This window comes from Ornithorhynchus anatinus, chromosome X1 (assembly GCF_004115215.2).
Source record: "Ornithorhynchus anatinus isolate Pmale09 chromosome X1, mOrnAna1.pri.v4, whole genome shotgun sequence".
Classification (NCBI taxonomy): domain Eukaryota; kingdom Metazoa; phylum Chordata; class Mammalia; order Monotremata; family Ornithorhynchidae; genus Ornithorhynchus; species Ornithorhynchus anatinus.
The window spans coordinates 18,128,345-18,155,187 of NC_041749.1; the positions used below are offsets into that span (position 1 = coordinate 18,128,345).

The 26,843-nt window shown below is 46.1% G+C and overlaps 1 protein-coding gene across 3 annotated transcripts in view; it reads left to right on the plus strand.

Annotated features, from left to right (window-relative positions):
• The window catches only part of PPP2R2B (protein phosphatase 2 regulatory subunit Bbeta), a 190,194-nt gene that overhangs the window by 26,773 nt on the left and 136,578 nt on the right, over nt 1–26,843 (plus strand). The window contains exon 1 of one of the 3 annotated variants that reach the window (XM_029051310.2): nt 12,261–12,355. The exons of 1 other annotated variant lie outside the window; for it this stretch is intronic. In XM_029051310.2, coding sequence (XP_028907143.1) covers nt 12,337–12,355 — 19 coding nt within the window. In that variant the 5' untranslated portion in view covers nt 12,261–12,336. Of the gene's footprint in view, nt 1–12,260; nt 12,356–22,263; nt 22,486–26,843 lie in introns of those variants that run through there. One more of the 3 variants, XM_029051309.2, reaches the window with a different exon arrangement.

Here is a 26,843-nt window from a genome sequence, read left to right on the forward strand (position 1 = left end):
GAGGAATAGTAGTAATAATAACTGTGGTATTTGTTAATCACTTACTCGATGCCAAGCACCGTGCTAAGCTCCGGGTTATATAAACTATTTTCAGGTCGGACGCAGTCCCCGACCCACATGGGGCTCACGGTCTAAGTAGGAGGAAGAACAAGTATTGAAACCCCATTTTACGGATGAAGAAAATGTGGGACAGAAAAGTTAAGTGAGTTGTCCGAGGTCACACATCAGGCAAGTGGTAGAGCTAGGATTAGAACCCAGATCCTCTAATTCTCAGAGTCTGTGCTCTTTCCAGGTAGTAATGATAGTACCCACTGGGTACAATACACTGTACTAAACACTTGAAAAAGTAAAACAGAAGCACAAGACACATTCCCTGCTCACAATGAGCTTACTGTATTGTGGCGAATAGTAAGTGCTCAATAAATACCACTGATTGAACTCATCTACCAACTCTGTTGTGTTACACTCTCCCAAGAATTTAGTGCAGTGCTCTGCACGTCGTAAGTGTTCAATAAATGTCACTGCCTGGTGGACTGATTGACTATTTAAGTTAAATAATACAAGTACTGAGGATAAAATTAAGTACATCAGTGGCAGGAAATATGTCAACCAACTCTGTTGTATTATAGATAATACAACATACAATAATATGTCGTGTTATAATCTCCCAATCTCAATCCTAAAAGATTAGGATATTCTAATCCTTAGAACTCCACTGATCAGTTCTAAGGGGAACTATTGAGTTGGCATAACTAGAGTGTTGTAAATTATTTGAAGAAAGCTTCCTGAAGGAGGCAGATTTATGAGTGGTTTGAAGAGTTGTGGTCTCATGGGCTCGACTGTGGCAGGATCTCAATTAATCAATCAGTGATATCACAGCACTTATGTACATATCTGTAATTTATTTGTTTATATTGATGTCTGTCTCCGCTTCTCTGGACTGCAAGCTCATAGTGAACAGGTTATGTGTACATCTGTACATTTCAAGCACTTAGTACAGTGATCTGCACATAGTAAGCGCTCAATAAATACTATTGAATGAATGAATGTGTCCATTTATTGTAGTATAATGGTATTTGTTAAGCACTTACTATGTGTCACGCACTGCTCTGTGCAATGGGGCAGATAAAAATTTATCAGGTTGGACACAGTTCCTGTCCCTCCTGGGGCTCCCAATCTAAGTATTGTACTGTACTCTTGGGAGAACATAATATAGTGCTCTGCACACGGTAAATGCTTAATAGAGAAGCAGCGTGGCTCAGTGGAAAGAGCACGGGCTTTGGAGTCAGGGGTCATGAGTTCGAATCCCAGCTCTGCCACTTGTCAGCTGTGTGACTGTGGGCGAGTCACTTAACTTCTCTGTGCCTCAGTTCCCTCATCTGTAAAATGGGGATGAAGACTGTGAGCCCCACGTGGAACAACCTGATTCCCCTGTGTCTACCCCAGTGCTTAGAACAGTGCTCTGCACATAGTAAGCGCTTAACAAATACCAACATTATTATTATTATTATTATTATTATTATTATTATTATTAATAAATACGAATGAATGAATGAATGAAAGAATTGAGAACTTACGGCATGCAGAGCATTGTACCGAGGACTTGTAGGAGTACAATATAACAGGCATGTTAGACATGTAGACAGGTAGACAGGTAGACATGTTCCCTGCTCACAATGAACTTACAGTCAAGAGAGGTGGGGAATCCAGGTTTCAGAAAAAGGGTGAAGGAGGCACTGGAGGCAGAGGAGTGAGAGAAAGAATTAGAAGGTGAACTTGGGAGGTGCAAACATGAGCCATTCGGAGAGTATGGGCTGGAAAGAATGGCCGCCATTGTCAGGATGAGAAACAGTTCAGAGAGGGAGAGAGAAAAGGGAAAGAGATAAGAAGAATCCCCCTGATTGATTTTATTTCGCCTTCAGCCGAGGCCACTAGAAAAGCAGTATGGTGTAGTGGATAGAAAACAGGCTTGGGAGTCAGAGGGTCATAGGTTCTAACTCCAGTTCCGCCACTTGTCTGTGGTGTGTCACTTCACTAGGCCTCAGTTACCTCATCTGTAAAATGGGGATCGAGACTCGATCCCAAAGGGACTGTGTCCAACCCGATTTGCTTGTATCCACCCCAGCACTTAGTACGGTGCCTGGTACATAGTAAGAGCTTTACAAATACCGTCATCATCATTATTATCATCATTATTATTTTGGTTCAGTTAAAACAATGTAAGCCCTGCATATCGTCTCTACTATAGCCTGGCCGGTGGGGTAGAAGCAGATGATTGTGTGTCACTCTGTCATACCAGTGTAAAAGAAAAAGCCTAGATGTTTACTGTGTCTTCGCAATTGTGTTTCCTTTTAAGGGGCTGGGGAAGGTTTAGGCATCGTATCCCAAGATTTTGGAAAGCAGCAGAAGAAGAATAATTGGAAATAATTGTTTAGTTATTGAGAAAAATTTTTCAGAAGAATTGAATGGCGTAGTGGATACAGAATGGGTCTGGAAGTCAGAAGGTCAAGGGTTTAATTCCAACTCTGCCACTTGTCTGCTGTGGGACCTTGGGCAAGTCACTTCTCTTCTCTTGGCCTCAGTTACCTCATTTGGAAAATGGAGATTGAGTCTGTGAGCCCCGCATGAGACAGGGACTGTGTCCAACTCTACTTCCTTGTATCCACCCCAGCGCTTAGTACAGTGCCTAGCACATAGTGACTGCTTAACAAATATCATTATTATTATTATTAGATTAATAGGGGAATAAATGAAGTACAACCTTTACCTATATTATCATTTGCTTCAAAAACATTCCTTTTTTTATTGGAATTTTTAAAAAATGGTATTTATTAAGGGTTTACTTGGGACAGGCTCTGTTCTAAATGCCGGGGTAGATATAAGTTAATCAGGTTGGACACAGTCCATGTCCTACTTGGGGCTCACAGTCTTAATCCCCATTTTGCAGATGAGGTAACTGAAGCATAGAGAAGTTAAGTGATTTGCCCAAGGTCACACAGCAAACAAGAGGCAGAGCAGAGATTAGAACCCAGATCCTTCTGACTCCCAGACCCGTGCTTTATCCACCAGGCCACACTGCTGCCTGGATCGTTCTTCTGCAATAATAATAATGTTGGTATTTGTTAAGCACATACTATGTGCAAAGCACTGTTCTAAGTGCTGGGGGGATACAAGGTATTTAAGTTGTCCCTCATAGGGCTCCCAGTCTTCATCCCCATTTTAAAGATGAGGTAACTGAGGCCCGGAGAAGTGAAGTGACTTGCCCAAAGTCACACAGCTGCCAAGTGCGGAGCTAGGATTAGAACCCATGACCTCTGACTCCCAAGCCCGGGCTCTTTCCACTGAGCCACGCTGCTTCTCTAAAAAAACATTCAGGTAATGTCAATGGCTCCCCAGGCAAGAACCTCCAGTGGTGGGCCATCCACCTTCACATCAAACAGAAACCTCTTACCATCAGCTTTAAAGCATTCATCGACTCCTACCTTACCCCCTTGATTTCTTACTACAACCCTAACCCACACACCTCGCTCCTCTATTGCCAACCTACTCACTGTACCACAGTCTCGTCTATCTTGTCGCTGACTCCTCACCTGTGTCCCTCCTCTGGCCTAAAACTCCCTCCATTTTCGATTCTGACAGGCAATCACTCTCCCCATCTTCAAAGTCTTATTAAAGTTACACCTCCTCCAGGAGGCCTTCCCTGACTAGGCCCTCATTTCCTCTTCCCCCACCCCCTTCTGCACCGCCCTTTCACTTGAATTTCACTCTCGTCCCTCCTTCAGCTCCACAGCACTTACGTACGTAGCTATAATTTATTTATTCTTATTAATTCCTATCTCTCTTTCTAGACTCGATTTGGACAGGCAACTTGTCCACCAACTCCATTGTATTTTACTCTCCCAAGTGCTTAGTGTAGTTGTCTGCACACATTAAGTGCTCAACTGATCCCTTCTTCCTTGATCTCAAAAAGAAATCAATTGGTGCAGTTTGATCTTGCTGGGCCCATTTGGAGCTGATTCTGGAGAGAAAAAGAGAGAGAGACAGAAACACAAACACAGAGAGAGAGAGAGAGAGAGAGACGGAGACAGAAGGAGCCGGTTAAGAGCCGGAGAAGTTGCGGTGTCAGAAAGAGTTGGAATATGGAAGCATGGGATGAATGTGGCACGTATTAAGGGTGTACAATGTGCCAAGCATTGTATCCACTGGGGTGGATAATCAAATCAGATACAGTCCCCACCCCCCGGTCCAAAAGAGAAGTAGGACAGGTATTTTATCCCCATTTTACAAATGAGGACACTGAGGCGAAGAGAAGCTAAATCACTTGCCCAAAATCACACAGCAAGCAAATGGCGGAGGTGGGATCAGAACCCAGGTCTCCCGACTCCCACTCTTATGCTCTTTCCACTGGGCCACACTTCCTCCCACTACTCCACAACAGGGCAAACCCAGCACAGCAGAGCAGACTGTTCCGCAAATCCTAACACACACCTGCACAAGAGATTCAGGGGTACAAATTTCCAAACCAGAAACGTCATTTTGAATCTCCAGACATCCGCTCCTTCAAACAAGAGAATCAGTCTCAAAAGCCATCCAGCTGCTGCCGAATCCCTCAGCAAGAACAGAGCGTTGATCTGCAAGCTGGGGTTTTCACTACCGAGCATCATGAACTTGGCTTTGAACGGAACTGCTGAGTGGGAATAAACAGGAAAGCTGATCGAGCATTTACTTCCTAAATAGAACAAGATCTGTCTTTGGCATTCAACTCTCTTGATACTCTAAATTTGGAAAGCATTTGAAGGGCAAACCAGCAAGTCATCCGCACAGCGGCTAGCGGGTCTCTTCAGGTTGGCTTGCCGCTCTGCAGCACTGCTCCATATGGCTCATCTCCGGCCTGTGGAGCCTTGTCCAGTTGATGGAAAATATTTTGAATAAATATACTTTCGGGGAAAGATGGGATGGCGGGAGAGCAGCTGGCCAGAGGGAGGAATAGAATGAGTGGATAATTTGTAATGGTCTTTACTTCAACTTTTAAATGCGAGCAGTCCTGTTTGATGGTTTCAGGATAATAAGAGGGCTCGCAGGCTCTCTCTCTGTCTCTGTCTCTCGATCTCTCTCAGTAGAGTTGGCTAGAACGGGGTCCGTTGAGCCCAGAAAAAAGGAATCGATCAAACAGTTGTATTTATCGATTGTGAAGAGGGCAGCATATTTGAGGCACTAAATAGGAAGGCAAAGTATTGAGCTAAAATTCCCTCTCTCGCTCCACCAAGTCACGGCCTATCTTTTCATCAGGGATCTTCTAAAATGAGCCAGCTTCCTCCCCTCCTTGATTAAGCTTGCACCTTTCTGGTCCACAATAATAATAACTGTGCCAATAATAATAGCATGTGCCAGACATTGTCCTAAGTGCTGGAGAAGATGCAAGATAATCAAGTCGGACAGTCCCTATCGCACATGGGACTCAAAGTCTAAGTCAAAGGGAGAACAGGTATTTAATCTCTGGTTTACAGATGAGGAAACTGAAGCAGAGGGAAGTGAAGCAACTTGCCCAAGGTCACATAGCAGTCTAGTGGCGGAGCCAGGATTAGAACCCAGGTCCTTCTGTCTCCCAGGCCACATTACACTTAAGGCAAACACTTAATATTCAAGCCATATCCCAAAGCTAGCGCTAGTCAAGGTCTTCTGAATCCTAAGCCTGTTCTCTTTCCATGAGGCCACATTGTTCCATAGGTACATCAGTATTCTTAGGTGCTTGTCTCTTCTTATGCCGTCGAGTCGTTTCCAACCCATAGAGACACCAGGGATGCATCTCTCCCAGAAGGCCCCGCTCTCCATCTGCAATCGTTCCAGTAGTGGATCCATAAAGTTTTCTTGGTAAAAATCCGGAGATGGTTTATCGTTGCTGCCTTCCGCGCAGTAAATTCGAGTCTCCGCCCTCGACTCTCTCCCATGCCGCCGCTGCTGCCCAGCATAGTTCAGTTTTGACTGGTAACAGATTGCTTTCCACTCACTAGCCACTGGCCAAGCTAGGAAGGGAATGGACAGGCCTCTGCTTGACTCTCCCTCCCGTAGCAAAGACTGGGAGAGGACTGAAAACTCTCCAGGTGCGACCCTGAGAGGGGTTCTTATGTACTTATCTCTTGTATATTGCTTGTGGGTGGGGAATGCGTCAACCAACACTATGGTACTGTCATCTCCTAAGTGCTTACTGCAGTGCTTTGCATACAGTAAGTGCTCAATCAATATAACTGAATATGAAATACCATAATTTATTGTTATTACCATTATTATTATTATTACAAAGAGAAAACCATCTGTCACTTAGGTCCTGATTGAGGGCAGGAAATCAATGGATCAATTATTGGCACAGCACCTTTCTAAGCGCTTGGGGGAATATAAGACAGCAGAGCTGTAGACATGTTCCCTACCTACAGTGAGCTTACAGTCTAGAGGGAACATGTTTTAAGGTTCGGTTGTATTCTTCCAAACGCTTAGTACCATGCACTGTGCTCAGTAGACATTCAATCAAGTCCATTACTGCTGCTAACTATCAGTTTGCTATGTTTTCCAAACAAAGTCAGCAGGAAAGTCACACTGGCTGAGAAGCCCAAGTACCCCATTGACTTGTCCACGCCTTCCAAAAGAACCTGTCCTGACATCTTTTCTTTTATCTTTTAATGCATTGTGAACAGGCTAGGAGATCGAAAATGAATTTGTGGATAAATCAGCTTTCGTTGTGCAGTACTCCTGAAATAATTCTGAGTCCTCGTCTTGATTTCTTGAGGGTTCATCATTACTTTCTTTAGTGAGCAAAATTGGAATTGGGCTTCTTAATTTGAATCAAGCCATAAGGAAAAAGTAAAAAAAGCAGCCAGACTCAGTCTCATGAATATGCTAGACAAAAAGTCACGCCTATCGCTATCGTTTAATCCGACGTAGCCTAGGTCGGGAATTTAGATTTCTCAGTTTTCCACTTTAAAGATGAAAACATTTCCCAATGTATCTATTTTCTGTTTGTCATTACTCAATTTGAAAGTCTCATTTGAATCCTTTCGGAACCCATTAATGAAAGAGGCTTTATTTTTCTCTTCCTCCTATCTAGGGACAGGATGACTGTAGTTGCTTAGATACCTGCTTGCAGAGCATGTGCAGCTGCAATTGGGCAATTTAAACATCTCCATTTATTTTCTATAAGTAGAACTCACTAATGGGACATTGTTAGGTTAACATTGGTATTTTAAATGCAAGCACTCTAGCCTAAGATTAAACCAGAAGTGGGAAGTAGTGTGGAGAGAGTAAATGATTCCAAATTGATCTGATATTTTTATCTGCCTGAAACCAAAAAAAATGGTACTAGTGTTTTCTAATAATGATTAAAATTTACTAAGGGCTTACTTTGTTCCCTGTGCCGTGCAGGCAAACCGTATAAGAGCTCAGGACTGGGAATCAGAAGACCTGTGATCTAATCCTCACTTTGTCACTTGGTTGCTGTGTGACCTTGGGCAAGTCACCTAACATCTCTGTGCCCCCATCTCTAAAATGGAAATTAAATATCTGTTCTTTATCCCTCTTAGTCTGTGAGCTCCATGTGGGACAGGGATTGTGTCTGACCTAACTGTATTCCATCTACTCCAAGACCTGACATTTAGTGAAGCACTTAACAAACACCAGTTATTATTATTATTATTACTATTACTACTATAAAGAGCTTACAATCTAGAGAATTAGAGTACAGAATGAAATAATTCAAACCTAACATTCAGGAGGAACATCTCGATGCCTCTTTTCCTTGTCCTCTTCCTCACTCCCAGCCCCAAAACATGGGAATTCTCATATTAAAAATATTTCCACTCTTGTTTCATTCACTCTCCATTTCATTCATTCATTCATTCATTCAATAGTATTTATTGAGCGCTTACTATATGCAGAGCACTGTACTAAGCGCTTGGAATGTACAAATCGGCAACAGATAGAGACAGTCCCTGCCCGTTGATGGGCTTACAGTCTAATCGGGAGAGACAGACAAAAACAATAGCAATAAATAGAATCAAGGGGATGTACATCTCATTAAAACAATAGCAATAAATAGAATCGCGGTGAGGTACATTCCAGCACTTAGAACAGTGCTTGGCATATAGTAAGCGCTTAATAAATACCATAATAATCAATCCTGCATTGTGAAGTTGGCCAGGTCTTAATAATAGACATTAGTTAAGTGCTTACTACATACAAAGCACTGCACTGGATACAAGATAATCAGGTCAAGCACAAACCCTGTTCCACCAGGGGCTCATAGGCTAAGAAAGAGGGAGAATATATATTGAATCCCCATTTAACAAACGAAGCAACTGAGGCAAAGAGAAGTGATTTTCTCTAGGTCACGTAGCAGGCAAGTGGCAAAGCGGTGATTAGAACTCAGGTCTTATGATTCCCAAGTCACATGTAAACGACCAAACATATGGCCTAGTAGATAGAGCACAGATGTGGATGTAAGTCCTGTGGGGTTGGGAGAGGGAATGAATAAAGGGAGCCAGGCAAGGTGACTCAGAAGGGAGTGGGAGAAGAGGAAAGGAGAGCTTAGTCAGGAGTACCGAAGAGAACTTGAGATTTAAATCCAGGAAGTGCTGAAGGGCTGGAAATCATCCAGTCGCGGTGAGATGAGAAGGCCATGGTCCCTGATTTACAATTTGTGCTTTGTAAACCCTATAACAGGAGAAAAGTCAGACCATTTATTCAGGCCATTGATTTGGGGTTATTCTGCAGTTATTCAAACCTATGGTTTTCTCTTGTGCTGATGTGGTTATTTTCCCCAGACACATGTCACTGGAAGTGAAGGCTTGCCTGAGTTGAATGGTATTGTCTACAAGTTTTGGAATTCATAAGCTTATCCTTATGAAATCTGAGTATCTGCATCTTAAAGAGGTGGCATTTTTAGAAGCTGAGTTAAGGATACAGGTGGTCTTCATATTCCATGGGTTCTTTCTGTCCAAATTCAGACTCACATGGGAGCCCGCTGTTGGGTAGGGATTGTCTCTGTTGCCGAATTGTTGCTGGAATGCCCTCCCTCCTCTGGAACGCCCTCCCTCCTCACCTCTGCCAAACTAATTCTCTTTCCCTCTTCAAAACCCTATTTAAAGCTCACCTCCTCCAAGAGGCCTTCCCAGACTGAGCTCCCCTTTTCTCTCTGCTCCCTCTACCCCCCCCTTAATAATGTTGGTATTTGTTAAGCGCTTACTATGTGCCGAGCACTGTTCTAAGCGCTGGGGTAGACACAGGGGAATCAGGTTGTCCCAGTGGGGCTCACAGTCTTAATCCCCATTTTACAGATGAGGTCACTGAGGCACCGAGAAGTTAAGTGACTTTCCCAACGTCACACAGCTGACCAGCGGCCGAGTCGGGATTCAAACCCATGACCTCTGACTCCAAAGCCCGTGCTCTTTCCACTGAGCCACGCTGCTTCTCTACCTCTCCGCAGCTAACCCTCTTCTCCCCCCTTTCCCTCTGCTCCTCCCCCTCTCCCATCTCATCCCCTCAGCACTGTACTCATCCACTCAACCGTATATATCTTCATTACCTTATTTATTTTGTTAATGAGATGTATATCACCTTGATTCTATTTATTTGCTATTGTTTTAATGAGATGTTCTTCCCCTCGATTCTATTTATTGCCACTGTTCTTGTCCGTCCGTCTCCCCCAATTAGACTGTAAACCGGTCAAAGGGCAGGGACTGTCTCTATCTGTTACCGATTTGTCCATTCCAAGCGCTTAGTACAGTGCTCTGCACATAGTAAGCGCTCAATAAATACTATTGAATGAATTGTACTTTCCAAGCTCTTAATACTTTGCTCTGCACACAGTAAGTGCTCGATAACTACGATGGAATGAATGAACCTATTTTAAGATCAAATATTCTCAAGGTACAAACTGAGTATTGTGTTGCAGCTGATGTGGGGCAACTCTAGAAGAGTCGTGTGGCCCAGTGGAAGGAGCATGACCTGGAAACCGTAGGATCTGGGTTCTAATCCCGGCTCCACCACTTGTCTGCCGTGCAACCTTGGGCAAGTCTGTTCACTTTTCGGTGCCTCAGTTACCTCACCTGTAAAATGGGGATCCAGACTATGACCCCGTGTGGCTCGGGAACTGTGTCCCTCCTGATTAGCTTGCATCTCCCCCAGTCCCTGACACATAGTAAGCACTTATAAAAAGGCTTAGTGAATCATCATCTCAAACAATGTGATAGAATAATAATAATAATAATAATAATAATGGCATTTGTTAAGTGCTTACTATGTGCCAAGCACTGTTTTAATAGACTTTTGAGAGATCACTGTAGCAGGAAGACCAGCCAGGTGGGTAGGAATCAAGAAAGAGATTGCCCTCCTTGAGCAAAAGCTTGGCAAAAATTGCGATAGCAAGAGGCAGGCTGAAATATTACAAATTATTGATTTATACTAACATCTGTCTCCCCCTCTAGACTGTAAAATTGTTCTCAGCAGGGAATGTGTCTACCAACTCGGTGGTATTATACTCTCCCAAGAGCTTAGCAGAGTGCTCTGCCCACAGTGAGCTCTCAATAAATGACTGACATTGAAAAACACAGACAGGTTCTGTATGCAACAAAATCAGTGCCCGCAATTATTAGCACAGTAAATTACGTAGAAGTGATTGTGGGGCATTACCTTTTTCAGAGCAATTCTAAGCACAGATAGGGTCTCAACTGTCAGCAGTATCATCTTTGAAAAACAAGGAAAGGTGTACATCTGTGTATCTTTCTCTCTGACGCTCCCATCTGTGGTGGGAAAAGTCACCGTAGGGTGCAGGAAGCTTATGGAAGCAGGGGAAGGCAGAGTGGTGGGGCAGCAGGCCACCAAGTGGATAGAAAACGGGTCTGAGAGTCAGAAGGACTCGCGTTCTAATCCTGACCCTGCCACTTGTCTGCTGTGTGACCTTAGGCAAGTCATATCACTTCTCTGGGCCTCAGTTATCTCATCTGTCAAATGGGGATTGAGACTGTGAGCCCCTCATGGGATGGGAACCATGTCCAACCCGATTGGCTTGTATCCAACCCAGCGCTTAATACAGTGTCTGGCACGTAGTAAGTGCTTAACAAATACCGCAGTTATTATTATTATTAAGTGGAAGTTGTATTTCACCACTTTCTGGGGAATATATTTGGAGGAAGCGAGGATAGAGAAAGGACCCCCATCCCTGAGCCAGGAGCCCAGAGCGTGGGCTAGGAAGAGGATATCCAAAGGAAGATTCCTGGTTCTTCCACTCCCTGCCCAGGCAAACCAATTTGGCCCAAATTGGGCCAATCTTCTCACTGCCCAAAGAGGAGGGGCTCCTGGGCTCTCATTGTGCCGGGCTGAGGAAGGAAGATGGTCAGGAGCAGGGTGACCAGGGACACATCCAACTTGATAAAAAATGGTCTCTGAGATGCACATGACATCACACAAGCTACGCCAGCCTGCAGTGAGATGTGATGACACCATACTGCCACTGTTTTGCAGAAGTCTGCCCAACTTGGCCAGAATTGTCACTGACCCCCAGTTCCTCCAGAGCCAGTGTTCCCTTCCTGAAACCCGGTGAACCCGGATGCAGTTTTCCAAGCTGCAGAATGCGGTGGTTGGAGCTGTGGAGGAGAGAATCTTGGTTCTCTGAGTAAGTTTGTTGGACTTTAAAATCCCTCGGTTCCCTACTGGTGCCAGAGAGGAGACAAGCCGGCTGAAAACCAGGGTGTCCCTTGCAGAACCAGATAAAGGACTTGAGAAGCCGTATGGCCTAGTGGATAGAGCACAGGCCTGGGAGTCAGAAGGACCTGGGTTCTAATACCGGTTCCGCCACCTGTCTACTGTGGGACCTTGGGAAAGTCACTTCACTTCTCTGTACCTCAGTTACCTCATTTGTAAAATGGGAATTGAGATTGTGAGCCCCATGTGGGACAGGGACTGTGTCCAACTTGATTACCTTGTATCTACCCCACTGCATAGAACAGTGCTTGGCACATAGTAAGTGCTTAACCTGATTATTAAGCTTACTGTGTGCAGAGTACTGTACTAAGTGCTTGAGAGAGCATAATGTGCTTGAGAGAGTATAATGAGACAGAGTTGGCAGATACGATCCCTGCCCAAAAAGAATAAATGCCACTGGTTGACAGCACTATTTTTAGTCTGGTCTTGAATGACAAAATCTCTTTTTAATACCTTTCCCATTTGTCCTTCAGTCCCTCTTTTCTTTCTTCTGCAGCGATATGGTTTGGGTTCCAACAGGACATGGAGAATTACACTTTGTGATGCAGCAGGTTTTTGGGCATGGTATCCCAAGTTATCATATAGAGCATGCCCCAACTGGGACCATGTAAGTAAGCCCCACCCCTTCCCAACTCTATTCTCTCCACCCTCCCTGTGGATCTTTGAAACCTCCCCCAGACTTTCCTGCCCCTTCCTTACTGCATCCATGAACCTACTCCCCCAGATGCCCACATTTCCTTCCAACTCCACGACCCTCTCCCATTCTGGACCAGCCCCACACTCTGCCCTGGCTGGTAGCTCCCATTTCCCAGAACCACTAAGGGACTGGACCAGAATAAGAGAGAGAAGTGGAGGTGCCCTCCCCAGCTACTTCCCTGTCCATTCCAGACCAGTCACCGAGGCTCTGAAAGTCTCAGAGGTGAGGAATGGAAACCAGGAAAGGAACAGGAAGTGATGACGGTAAGATGAGGTTGAAAAAATAGAGTCACAAGGGCAGTCGGGTCACAGGTGGTCTGGGGAGGGGCTGCCAGGGAGGAAGGTAAATTCAGGGTGTGATGAGAGAGGGCAGGAAATCTGTTGGGAGGTTTCAAAGAGCCACAGGAGAGGTGGACGAACGGAGGTGGAGATAGGGTGGGGAGAGGGCAGGGATAATCTGCTAGGTAACAGGATAACACCAACACTACAGACAGATCCAAAAGCTTCGCCATAAAGAGAAGGAAAATTTACTACAGGGTCACAGAAGCATGGTTTGTTCCTGTGTGTGCAGACCGTTCCGCTGGAAAAAGGCTTTTTTTTTCCTTGCTGGAGAGACGGAAAGGAAGGAATCTTTGCTTTCCGTCAAGGTCTTCCTTATCAATTCCCTAAGCCTGAAAAAATTTGTTTCCTTAGCATTTAATCAATCAAGCAATCACTATGTGTAGAGCACTGTACTAAGTGCTTGGGAGAGGACAATACAATAGAGTTGGTAGATACAAACCCTACCCACAAGGATCTTACAGTCTAGAGGCTTCTAGATTTCATTTTCTTCATCGTGCTGATTTTCAGCCTTTTTTCCCCTATGGCCTTGAATGAGAATCAGTGTGGCCTAGGGGATTGAGCACAAGCCTGGGAGTCAGAAGAACCTGGATTCTCATCCCAGCTCTACCACGTGTCTGCTGTGTGACCTTGGGCAAATCACATATCTTCTCTGTACCTCAGTCATCTCATCTGTAAAATGGGGATTAAGACTGTGAGTCCTATGTAGAACAGGGCCTGTGCCCAAACTACTTAACTTGTACCTACCCCAGTGCTTAGAACAGTGTCTGGGACGTAATAAGTGCTTAACATGCAATTAAATATATATCTATATATGTATATACAATATCTATATCTTTTAAGCCAAAGTTTCCATCCACCTAGAGATCCTTGGCTTGCTTTTCCCTGTTGGGAAATGTTTTTCTATTTAGGAAGAAGAATTTATGAAAAAAGAAGGGTCATCATCCTCACCAAAGAAAAATAAACAAACAACTGAATGAATGAATAAGTGAATCAAAGAGCAAATAAATAAACAAAGACTAGAAGAGAATACATGAAAAGATGGTTGAGTTTACTGAACCTGAAATATTTGGAAAATTGTGATACATCAGTAGAGTATGATACTTCAGTTGAATTCAAAGCTATCCTGAAAGATGACCCTTTATTAATTACTAGAAATACAGCATCGTTGTCTTTTAAACTTACCTCAGCCACTGAAAATATGTATAGGTAATTCAGCTCTACTTATTATCCAAGTAGATTAAAACTAATACAATTCCCATGCCAAGAAGCTAATTAGACTTTACGTAATAATTCTTTTAATCTAGAGTGGCTTTTCTGTTGTGCCACTGTAGGGAAAAAAAGGCAAATTTCAACACTGAGGACGGGAAAGATATCACCTATGTATATGGTGGCTACAGTTACCTCTCTTGAACTTTGCTTCCCAGACTATCTTGTGGAACAGAATAAAAAGGATCCAGAGTGAGAGTTGTTTTTTCCATCAGTCTAGTTGTCTGATGCTTGGTTTAGATGGGGTTATTAGAGGTTCCTCCCTAGGGTACTGGATAATCTGTTTAATAGAGTGCAGTCATTTGTCTTATTTGCTGGCTACCAAGAAGAGGGATTTATGATTTTGGTCATTTATGATATGAACCTTAATAAGACAAGATATCTTCTATTAATTAACAGTTTTCAAGGTTTGTTCTTCAAAACAGTGTGAGCAAGGTAATCGATGAATATGAGTGACAAATATTGGTTTTTCACAATTAACATGAGAGATTTAGTATCAGAAAGATTCACCTTGTAGGTCTGATTTTACTTTTTGATAACAGGGACCAAAAACACTGGCCTACTTGGGGGAGGTTTGGGGATTTTTTTTTTTTTTAAAGGAGAAGATCTTATTTAAAAGAGAGATGTAAATTAACCCAGATCTAAGCTCTGGGGTGGATATAAGACACTAGGGTTGGACACAGTCCCTGTCTCACATGGGGCTCACAGTCTTAAAAGCTACATGGAGAAGGGAATAGTAGAGGAGGGGAGAGGGAACCATGCTAAATGCAGAGTGATCCTCTTTAAGCCATTAAAACTGGAGAGCTCGAGTTCAGGAAAAATCTAGAGCAGGGAAACATCCTGACTTGTGGTTGGATTTTATGATCTCGTATTGTGGCTATCTTATGGTAAGGTGCCTGCTCGTTGAATGCCGACTGCCGTCGCTGCTTTTACCAACTCCTCCCACCTTCGCTATGGTTGCCAGCAGGGGCATGGGAGCAACAGGAATGTTGGTCACCGGGGCCTTTTGACCTGGACTCCCACACATCCTCAGTCCAACTCATTACCAAGACTGGAAATTTTTATTTAGAACTAGAAAAACCCAACTCCCTCTCCCTTCATAAACCACAGACCACCATTCTCCCCAACTTCAAAGGCCTGGCAGTCTAAATATATGTACAGAGGTACTCCACAGAGAAAGAGGGGGTAACCACATCTCCCACGAGCCCACTCTATATCTCATGTTCTGAATTTTTGTTTTCATAAGTTTTTAAAATGCTTCTTCCTTCCTCTCGAATCCCACGTCTTGATTGTTTCTCTCGTATTTATGTCAACGATAAATACAGCGTGCGTCACACAAAAAAAGTGTTTAATAAATATCATAGCTAAAAAGTTAACTAACTTCCTCTTTGAAATTTCTACATTTCCACTCCCCATTTAATCGATCAATCGATCGTAGTTACTGAGCACTTACTGTGGGAAGAACTTGGGGGAGTACAAAACCACAGAGTTGATAAACACGTTCCCTGCCCACAGTGAGCTTACAGTTTAGAGTCTGGGAACATTTAGAAGCTGTTTGGATATTCTGCTGTCATTCAGTCTCTGACCAGGGTTGTTTTGATGAGAGAAGCATTTTTCAGTGTGGGCGGATTGACAGTGTGCCAGGACCTTGAAGGTAAAGAGTTGTTCGGATTTATCTTAATGGGTTTAAAGTGAGATTTTCCACTTTCTGTTTCTGGTTTCAAAATCCTTTTAGAGCAGTTTTATCCAACCTGAAGCCCACTGTTATGTCCACTGAGGTCAGTTAGATCAGTCAGTCACACTTATTTTGTGCTTACTATGTGCAGAGTACTGCACTGTAAGAACTTTGTTCACTTGGCCGGCAGCAGCGAAGAGGGATGAGCAGAGACTATCTCTCTCCAGCTTCTTATGGTAGCCCAGCTCCAGAACAGAAGGGCTGTGGCTACTGCGGCTGTAACCTGGGCCTTTTCTCCAAGGTTTCTGGGGTTCCTGGGGACCACCTTATATGTAATATCCCCACAGCAGAAATTTGGGGGGGGGCAGCTCCAGGAAAGAGGAGCAGCCCTGCTCGAGAAGTGGGGCCGGCTATCGGCAGAGGAAGGAGAGGGTCAGCTTCAGCTGCAGTGCTCTCTCTCCCTTGCTGCTGATTGGCTGCCCCAAGAGGAAGATTAGGTGAAAGAGAAAGAGAGGGAGAGAGAAATACATAAATATATATATATACATACATAGAGAGAGAGAGAAGAAAAGAGAGGGAGAGGGAGAGAGGTGTGTTGAGCTTCCTGTGGAACCAGGTAGAAAATGAAAGAGTATGGAAGCAGGATTTTCAATCCCACATCCCTAAGCAAAAGGGCAGATCCTTAGTTCTTCAGAACAGTCCCTCCCAACCAATCAATGGCATTTATTGAGCACATACTGTGTGCTGAGCATTGTACTAAGCACTTGAGAGAGTACAATACAACAGAGTTGGTCGACATGATCCCTACCCACAAGGACCTTACAGTCTAGAGCGGGAGACAGACATTAAAAGAAATTATAGATAGGGGAAATGGGAAAATATAAGGACAGTATTTACACAAGTGTTCATTCAATAGTATTTATTGAGCGCTTACTATGTGCAGAGCACTGTACTAAGCACTTGGAATGGACAAATCGGTAACAGATAGAGACAGTCCCTGCCCTCTGACGGGCTTACAGTCTAATCGGGGGAGACGGACAGACAAGAACAATAGCAATAAATAGAATCAAGAGCAGAGGGGCTTGGGCTGGGTGTTTAACCCTCCTTTCCAGAGGGTAAGTAAAAGAAATGAGGATTCAGTCGGGAGAGCTTCTTGGAGGAGATGTGATTTTTAGTAGGAGTTGGGAGATTGTATTCAGGAAGATGGGGAGAGTGGTGGTCCGTTGAAATAAAGTGGGAGGGGGCTCCAGTCAATCATATTTATTGAGCGTTTGCCATGTGCAGAGCATTGTTCTAAGTGCCTGGGAGAGTACAGTGTAACAATAAACAGATACATTCCCTGCCCACAGTGAGCTTACATGGGCAAGTGGATGGTGGCATGATAGATGAGATAGAGGTACAGTGAGTAGTTTGGCACTAGAGGAGCCAAGAGTGCGGGCTGGATTGTAGGAGATAAGAGGGGAGTGCTGATTTCAACTACCATCCTCCTGACCATCCTTTCCCGCACTCCCAGTGACACGGGAGCAGTGTCCGGAGATACGAAAAACACTGGATTTTCTCCTCTCCCCTCATTGGCGCCCCATCTCAAAAGGGAACTGCCCCACTGCTCCCAGATGAGATATAGCTCACCTTCTCACCTGAAGGAGGCCCAAGCTAGATTCTAAAGATAAAGATCACATCCTGCCTGGTTTCTGCTCTGGCCTCTCTTCCTTTGTCTGGTGATTGGAAAGAAAGCCCAACTCCATCTTCTGAAAAAAAGTATTCTTCAATAAAATATAATGGCAATTCCCTATGTTGGCTTAGAACTTGTTTCCATCTTTTTTTTTTTTGAACTTCAGATAATTTTCTAAATTGTGTTATCCGAAGCATTGTATGTATATAATTAACTGACAGTCTCTCTGGACTCATCGAGCTAAACTTGTGGAGCTTAACCGAACAAGACATTTGCTGATGTTGTTCCCATCCCAGTTAAATGAACACTGGATTCAGAAAGAAATCAGGGAAGCCCCTTTTCATCACTGATTCTCAGGAGACAGTGTCAGCAGAAAAGAACACCCCCTCAGAGAGTGGCCCAGGTGATATTTTCCTTTCCACCCAATCTCTGCACTAGCGATATAAATCAGATGGGCTTTTGTTTGCCTGCCGCTGACCCTCTCACAGAGAGCTGGAGTGAGGGTAAGAAGAAAAGATCATTTTAATCATCCTAATTTGAATCCCCTTTGGAGAGCAGAACTTCTCTTCCAAGGGCATAACTCCCCCAAACTTCCAGAGCAGAGGATTTGGGGAGGAAGTACCAAATTCAATTTTGAAAGTTGAGTTTATGCTGCAGTCTTAGTTTCATCTTTCATTCTGGGCGGAGAATGTGTCTGCCAACTCTGGTATGTCATAGCCTGGCTCAGTGGAAAGAGCACAGGCTTAGGAATCAGAGGTCAGGGGTTCGAATCCCACCTCTGCCACTTTTCAGCTGTGTGACTGTGGGCAAGTCACTTAACTTCTCTGTGCCTCAGTTACCTCCTCGGTAAAATGGGCATTTATTTATTCATTCAATAGTATTTATTGAGCGCAGAGCATATCACAATTTAGATTGTGAGCCTCACATGGGACAACCTGATGACCCTGTATCTACCCCAGCACTTAGAACAGTGCTCTGCACATAGTAAGCGCTTAACAAACACCAATATTATTATTATTACCCTCCCGATGGCTTAGTAGAGTGCTCGGCACACAGTAAGCGCCAGTAAATATGATTGAATGATTGACTGATTGGTCTTAAACCTCCTTTGGGGAGGCTAACCCTTTTTGAACCTCCCTGGGTACTTGAACTCTTCAGTCATATTGATAAGTTCATCCACCTTGCTGATAAGCGACACAAACGTTCTTCAGTCGGAAGCTCTTACCTGGTACTGAAGAAGCCATAGCTACTACTTATCAGTCAATCGATCGGTCAATCAATTGTGTTTATTGAGCACTTACTGTGGGCAGAGCACAGTATTAAGCACTTAGGAGAGTACAGTATATTGATAGACACATTCCCTGCCCACAGTGAGTTCACGGTCTAAGGGGAGAGTACTACTTGGTTGAATTCAGCATTTTGCAATGACGCCGAATGCTCACTGTGCCAATGAGCACTTTGTGCAAATGCTCATTGAGTTCGGTGAGATCCTCTTTGGACAATGATTTATCTGAATGGTATGCAATCAATTTATCAACATCTGCAGCATCCATTTCTAACTTAAGTTGCCTCCCAAGTTCCACAACTTCTCTGGTTATCTGTTCAGGCTCTCTTCAACACCTGGAAAATCCGACACAGACTTGGACAGAGCTTCCTCCAAGATCCATTCCTGGCTGATTACTTAATCTTCGCTCAAGGGGGAATGAGCAAGGAGAGATTTACTTACAGGATGTCGGGGTGGGTGAGTGTATACATGGAATAAGGCACCAAATAATACAGGAGGTATCCACAGAGTAGTAATATCTTGGGGTTCCTGCAACCTAGGGTAAAACATACAGACTGTAAACTCTCTCTAAATGGTAAGCTCCTTCTAGACTATAAACTCCCTCTAGACTCGAAACTCCCTTTAGACTGTAAGCTCATTTTGGGCAGGGAACGTGTCTACTTACTCTGTTATATTGTTAGATTGTACTCTCTCAAGTGCTTCGCACAGTCCTCTGCACACAGTAAGTGTTCAATAAATACGATCGATTGATTCATCAAACAATTTTCATTGCCAGCTATAGGATGATTGTAACTAGGGGTAGCCTGCGTACGCAAGAACTGAGTATAAGTCTATAGAAATGAGTGCTAAAGGCGGTTCTTTAATTGACATGATCCCTGGGAAGATGGAGATGGATCAGAGAATGTCTTCTCAAAAATGGGAATAATTGTGGTCTTGCAGATTGAAGGGAGAATGAGATAACGCTAGCGCTTCGTTATTATTATCATTAAGCTCCGTTATGTCGTTTCCAAATGTTAGCACCACTACTGATAATTTCTTAAACACGTCATATGTGCCAAGCACTGTAGAAAGTTCTGGGATAGTTATGAACTAATCAGATCAGACACAGTCCCTGTCCCACAGGGTGCTCACAATCTACATAGGAGGGAAAACAGGCACTGAATCCCCATTTTACTGATGAGGCACTTGATGTAAGCTGTAAGGTGGTTGTGGACAGGGAACGTGCCTGTTATATCGTTACAGTGCCTTCGTGCTTAGTACATTGCTCTGCACACAGTAAGTGCACAGTAAATACAGTTGACTGAGCGACTGATGGAGAAAGAATGTCAGCCCATGTAGACTGTAAGCTCCTGGTGGGCAGGGATCATGTGTACCAACTCTATGGTACTGGACTTTTCCAAACATTTAGCGTAGTGCTTCGTACACTGTAAGTACTCAGTGATTACCACTGACTGACGGATGGATTAATATACGGTAGATTTTGTCAAATATATCAAAAGCAGAGGAAAAAGAGCCATCGGAGAGTGAGAGGTTGAAGATGGTAGGAAGGAACGGGAGGAGGGTGGGAGCCAGTATTTTTAAAAGAGGGACCGAAATCGGAGATACAGGAAGAGGGTAGACCCCCCGTTACCCCGGAGTCTTCATTCCCAGACCCTCACTCCTGGTGAAACCTTGCTTAGAGGGGAAGAATAACATGGAAAAGCCGGCTGGCAAAGAACCAAGTGTTTTCCTATATTGCACCAGGGAACATGATACCCACTAGCCGGGCCCTCTGACTTCAGACTGACCTAGCCACGGTCGCTCCAAAATGCAGCGAGATATGAGGAGAGTGTGTGAGTGCGTTGGTATGAGTAAGCACGCCTTGGAGGTCTAAGAGGGTGTGCCACACTGACGTCTGTGAGAAAGAGCCCGAGTTTGTAGGTGACTGAGGTGTGAGTAAATGTGAGTTTACGTGTTTGTATATCTCCCCAGGGTCTTTGTGTATGTCTGTGGGTGTTTGCGTGTGCCTGTGTTTGTGGGTGAGTAAACTCGCTTCAGATGTCTGAGAGGGTGTGCCGCTCTGTCATGTGTGAGAAGGCCCCTGGGTTTGTGTGTGACACGTGTGTGTGAATGTGAATTTATGTGTTTGTACATCTCCCCTGGGTCTTTGTGTGTGTGTGTGTGTGTGTGTGTGAGGGAGAGGGAGAAAGAAAGCCTGCCTTGGATGTCTGAGAGGACATTACACAACGACATCTGTGAGTAGATGCCTGAGTTTGTGGGTGACGGATATGTGTGCGTGTGTGTGTATGTGTGAATGTGAATTTATGGGTTTGTATAGCTCCCTTGGGTCTTTGTGTGTGTTTGCGGGTCTGTGTGTTGGGGGAGGGGAGAGGGTAAGCCTGCGTTGACTGCCCGAGAAGGTATGACACGCTGACAGCTGGGAGAAGGTGCCTGAGTTTGGGGGTGACTGGTGTGTGTGGGGGGGGGTGTATGTGAGTCTATAGGTTTGTGTGTTTGTACATCACCCTTGGGTCTTTGGGTGAGTGTGTGTGTGTGTGTGTGTGTGAGAGAGAGAGAGAGAGAGAGAGAGAGAGAGAGAGAGAGAGAGAAAGCCTGCATTAGCTACCCAAGAGGACATGGTGCACTGACAGCTGAGAGGAGGTGCCTGAGTTTGGGGGTGACTGGTATGTGTATGTGGGGGTGTGTATGTGAGTCTATAAGTTTGTGTGTTTGTACATCACCCTTGGGTCTTTGTGTGTGTGTGTGTGTGTGTGTATGTGTGAGAGAGAGAGAGCGCGAGTGAGTACGTCTGCGTTGGCAACCCAAGAGGGCATGGCACAGTGACAGCTGCGGGGAGGTGCCTGAGTTTGGGCGGGGGGAGTGACTGATTGTGTGTATCTGTAGGTGTGTCTGTAGGTGTGTGTGTGTGTGTGTGAGAGAGAGAGAGAGTGTGTGTGAGAGAGAGAGAGAGAATGAGTAAGCCTGCGTTGGCAACCCAAGAGGGCATAGCGCACTGACAGCTGCGGGGAGGTGCCTGAGTTTGGGGGGGAGGATGGGTGACTGATGTGTGTGTGTGTGTGTGTGTCTGTCTGTCTGTAGGTGAGTCTGTAGGTGTGTCTGTGTGTGTCTGTGAGAGAGAGGGAGAGAGAGTAAGCCTGCGTTGGCTCCCCAAGAAGGCATGGCGCCCTGACAGCTGCGGGGAGGTGCCTGGTGTGTGTGTGTGTGTGTGTGTGTGTGTGTGTGTGTGTCTGCAGGTGTGTTTGGGCGTGTCTGTGAGTTTATGTAGGGGTGTGTGTGTGTGTGTGTGTGTGTAGCCGTGTCCATGGGGATGGGGAGGCCGGCGGGGGCGGGGCGGGGGGCGGGGCCCGGGCGGGGGGCGGCCTCCCATTGGGCGCCGGGAGCTGTAGGGGGCGGAGCCTGTGCGCGCTGCAGCGGAGGCCCCGCCCCCTCCGGGCCCCGCCCCCGGCCCCGGCCCCAGCCCCAGCCCCAGCCCCAGCCCGCCGGGCTGCACCGCCCACCTCGGCCCGGGCCCTCTCCCCCCCCCCCCCCCCCAGGACCGGCCCCGCACCGGGAGCAGGAGCCCCGGGAGCCGGAGGAGCCGGAGCAGCCGGAGCAGCCGGAGCAGGAGGAGCAGGAGGAGCAGGAGGAGGCGTGCTGGGCGCCCCCCGTGCCCGCCGCCCGGCCGCGGGGCGGGATGATGGGCGCTGGGCTGCGGGTCTCTAGTCCCCGCCACAGCCGCCCCGCCGCCCATGGAGCCCGAGGACACCGACCCCCGCAAGATCAACGGCAGCTTCCTGCGCGACCACAGCTATGCCACCGAAGGTACCGCTCCCCCCCCCCCCCCCCGCGCAGGACGGGGGGCGGGCCGCGGGCGGGCGGGAGCTCAAGTGCGGGGGTGCCCAGCTCGGGGTGCGGGGAGCAGGGGGGAAGAGCTCGGGATGCACGACCAGGGTGGCAGAACCAGGCGGGCGGGACCAGGGTGGCACAGCCAGGCGTGCGGGGCCAGGGTTGCAGAGCTCGGGATGCAGGACCAAGGTGGCAGAGCCAGGCGTGCGGGACCAGGATTGCAGAGCCCGGGTTGCGGAGCCTGGGTGGCAAAGCCCGGCGTAGAGGACCGGGATCGCAGAGCCAGGCGTGCGGGACCGGGATTGCAGAGCCCGGGTTGCAGAGCCAGGCATGCGGGATCAGGGTTGCAGAGCCAGGGCTGCGGGACCAGGGATGCGTTGCTACCAGCAACAGTCCTCCAGTCCTCGGCGGCCCAGGGAAAGGGTTTTGGGGAGGGGTCCCCTCTAGCCGGGGACGGCTTTCAGTGTCGTCCCCCCCGGGAGGGCGGATCCCTCGGGAATCAGGGCTGGGATGCTCCAAGCCGGAGCCTTGGATCGGTGTCCCCATCTGCCGCCTTTGACCTTCTTACATTTTCCATCGGTGCAGGCAGCAGGCCGGCTCGCCTCCCCCGCAGCCCTCCAAACCCCTCTTTTTATCTGCAGAGGATGCCAGGCCAAGGGAGATTTAAAAAAAAAAAAACCCAACCCAACCGTCAGGGAAAATAAGGGTTTATTCTTAGCACACATCCAGGATTCCAAGAACTGTGCAAGCTGGGAAAAGGAAAGGAAAAATCGGATCTTTCTGAATCCAGGAAGCCCCAGGGTAGGTGTTAGGCTTTAGTTGCAGCATCTTCTAAATGCTTGATACATAGTAGGCGCTTAACAGATATCATCATCATCATTATTATTATCTTGTCCATCGTGCAGACAGATGGACTTTCAGAGGCGTTTCCCAGGAGGCCGAACCCAGCCGGCCTTGACAGAATGACACATGAAATCCGTGTACTCTTGAGAGGTGTGTGTGCCACCCCTTGGCTGTCAGTCACTCGGTTTTAAGGAGGGGCCTTTGATCAGCCCCTCAATAAATAGGGGTTCGTCGGGACCTCTGATCAGTTGGAAAGGGCAGGAGGGGGAGATGGGCCAGGGCGGGGCTTGAGCAGCCCCACGATAAGACGGTGAGCCCGGTGTCGGGTAGGGATGGTCCCTATCTGTTGCAGAATTGTGCTTCCCAAGGGCTTAGTACAGTGCTCTGCACGCAGTCAGCGCCAGTCAATACGATTGGATGAAAGTAGGGGTTCATGGGGACATCCGATCGGTTGGAAAGGGGGAGATCATTCCTCGTTTGGTGGCATCGGGCGAGCTCTTCCGTGTTCACGCTGCGAAGAAACAGCGGGTTTATTGTTCGTATTGCACTGGACTCTCTGCCACAGAGCGGGCCCTTCCATAACCAGAGAGGATATAGAAGTTTCCCTGGTTTGGTCGAATGGGCATGGGACAGATATTACTTTCAGGGTCCATAAAATAGCTTCGTTTCTACTGTTTTCTCCTTTTTTTAAATGGTATTTGTTAAGCACTTACTCTGTGTCCGATACTGTCCTAAGCGCTGGGTTAGATATAAATTTATCAAGTTGGACGCGGTCCATGTCCAACATGGGGCTCACTGTCTTAATCACCGTTTTACAGGTGAGCCACAGAGCAGCAGAGTGATTTGCCCAAGGTCAAACGCAGCAGACAAGTGGCAGAGCCGGGATTAGGACCCTGGTCCTCTGACTTCCAGGCCCGTGTTCTTTTTGCTAGGCCGCACTGCTTCCGTGGCTATCGCAGGGCCGGTCTTGCCACCTTCAGTCTCGTCCTTATCCCTCTTTCCCCTTACAGACACATCCACTTTCTAAAACGCTGATTGGAGTTCATCGCGCCGCTAACGCAAAAACCTCCAAATGGCTCCCTATTTATTTTTGCATAAAACAGAAACTCTTGACCATCCACTTTGAGGATGGTACCTCTTAGGTGGGGACTCACTACATCCAGCTTACGCTCTACACTTCTCCTGAGAAAACCTCCTAATTAATCTCACTTATGGTTCTGTGTCTCTGACCATTCGTTGCTCATGCCTTGCTCCCTTCTCCCTCAACTTTGCTAAGCACACATCTGTCCTTCAGAGTCCTCCCAAAACTCCTTCTCCTCCCGGAGACACGCATCCCCTCGGCATCTTACATTTGTCTGCTTATTAATTACTCGTTTGTATCTATTTTCTCACTTCTTTATTATCACTTGCATATTTAGCAGTTTTTATCTTGTCTCCCCTATTAGATCTTGACCTCTTAGAGGGCAGGGATCATGTTAAACTTTTACTGAATGTTCTCTAAGTATTTATAGTACAGGTCTCTGAACGAAGATGTTCAGTAAATAGTGTTGTTGATGATGAGGAGCTAGGGGGACAGAGGCAGATCTCTGGTTTCGTATGACCCAAGAGAAGGTAGGAAATCAAGAACTACTTCAGTGATGATCACCCTCCCCACCTTCAAAACCTTATTAAGAGCGGGTCTCCTCCAAGAGGCCTTCCCTAACTAAGCCCTCGTTTCTTCTTTCCTCACTCCCTTCTGCGTCGCCCTGGCACTTGGATTTGCACACTTTATTCCCCCCCGCCCTCAGCCCCACAGCACTTCTGTAGATCTCCGTTATATGTATTCCTATTATTTATATTAATGTTTGCCGCCCCTTCTAGACCGCAAGCTCATTCTAGGCAGTGAACATGTCTACCAACTCTGTTATATCGTAACTCTCTTTTCCTCTTCAAAGCCCTACTGAGAGGTCACCTCCTCCAGGAGGCCTTCCCAGGCTGAGCCCCCCTTTCCCTCTGCTCCTCCTCCCCTCCCCTTCCCCTTCTCCCACCCTCTGCTCTTCCCCCTTCCCCTCCCCTCGGCACTGTGCTCATTTGTGTATATTATTTATTACCCTATTTATTTTGTTAATAAGGTGTTTATCTCCTTGATTCTAGTTATCTTGATGTTGTCTTGTTTTTGTTTTGTTCTGTTTTGCTTTGCTGTCAGTCACCCCCATTTATACTGTGAGCCCGTCATTGGGTAGGGATTGTCTCTATCTGTTGCCGAATTGTACATTCCAAGCACTTAGTACAGTGCTCTGCAAATAATAAGCGCTCAGTAAATACTACTGAATGATTGAATACTCTCCCAAGTGCTTAGTACAGGGCGCTACACCCAATAAATCCTCAATAAATGCAGTCGATTGATTACTTTATAGAGAGGGACAAGTCACTTCAACCTATTTCTACAGTTTCAAACCCTTCTGTGAAATCCCTTCAACAAAACCTGTATCTCCTCTCATACGGGGTTCTTTGCCATTTTCCTACTCTTAAAACGCAGTCTGAAGTACCTGGCGGTGATGGGCTCAAAGATGGACCCAGAAAGACACAGAGAGCTGATAAAATGGAAGGTTTTCATTGGCTTTGCAGCATCTGACAGATATTTTTCAGAAAATTGAATAATTGAAAATCACTCCAGACACACTCAGATGTCTTAGGGACTCACTGAATCACTCTTCTATTTCTTCCGTAGTCTCATTGCTGCACCTTACAGAGGGCCTAGTCCCCCATTCGGTTCAGCAAGCCCAATCAATCAATCAATTGTTGGTATTTCTTGAGCACCTGCTGTGTGCAGAGCACTGTACTAAGCGCTTGGGAAAGTACAGTACAATAGAGTTGGTAGTCATGATCCCTGTCCATAAGGAACTCACTGAGTAGGTGTTTTCTTCAGTTCCTCTTGGACCACCATTACCTCTGTGTTGCCTTCCCAAGCAAGGATTGATTCTTTCTTTCTCAATTTCCCCATTCATTAAGAAAAACAAACAACTGCTACCCCTTCTTTATTGCTACAACTAAATCTCCGAGCCCCAGCTCTGACCCTTTAATTGCAGTATTTCTTTTGAATCTGAAAACCCCTTAGCAGCAGAGGCTATGAGAGGGACAACAAGGTGAATTAGCATTGGGACACTCTGCTGTAGTTTTGGAATTGCTGGTGATCATCTTCTCAAGTTTGTTTATAAGTGGGGGGAAAAGAAAGATTTATTCTATCCATAGCAGGTGAACTGCCCAGCAGTTAGAGACAAGGTAAAGAAAAAGAATTTGAGCAAACTCGAACACCCCTTCCAGACTGACGGTGCTCAGTATTTCAAACTAGTTTAATCCAAAGAGAGTGGATAATGGGTGGGTTTTGTTACATCCAAACTGCCTCACTCTGGGCTTCCATACTTAGTCTTGTGGCACCAGGCTCATTGATTGGCTTCCTTGGGCTGTCTCCAGATTCTCCTAAGGGTTTGCCCAAAAGGCAGCTCATGTCT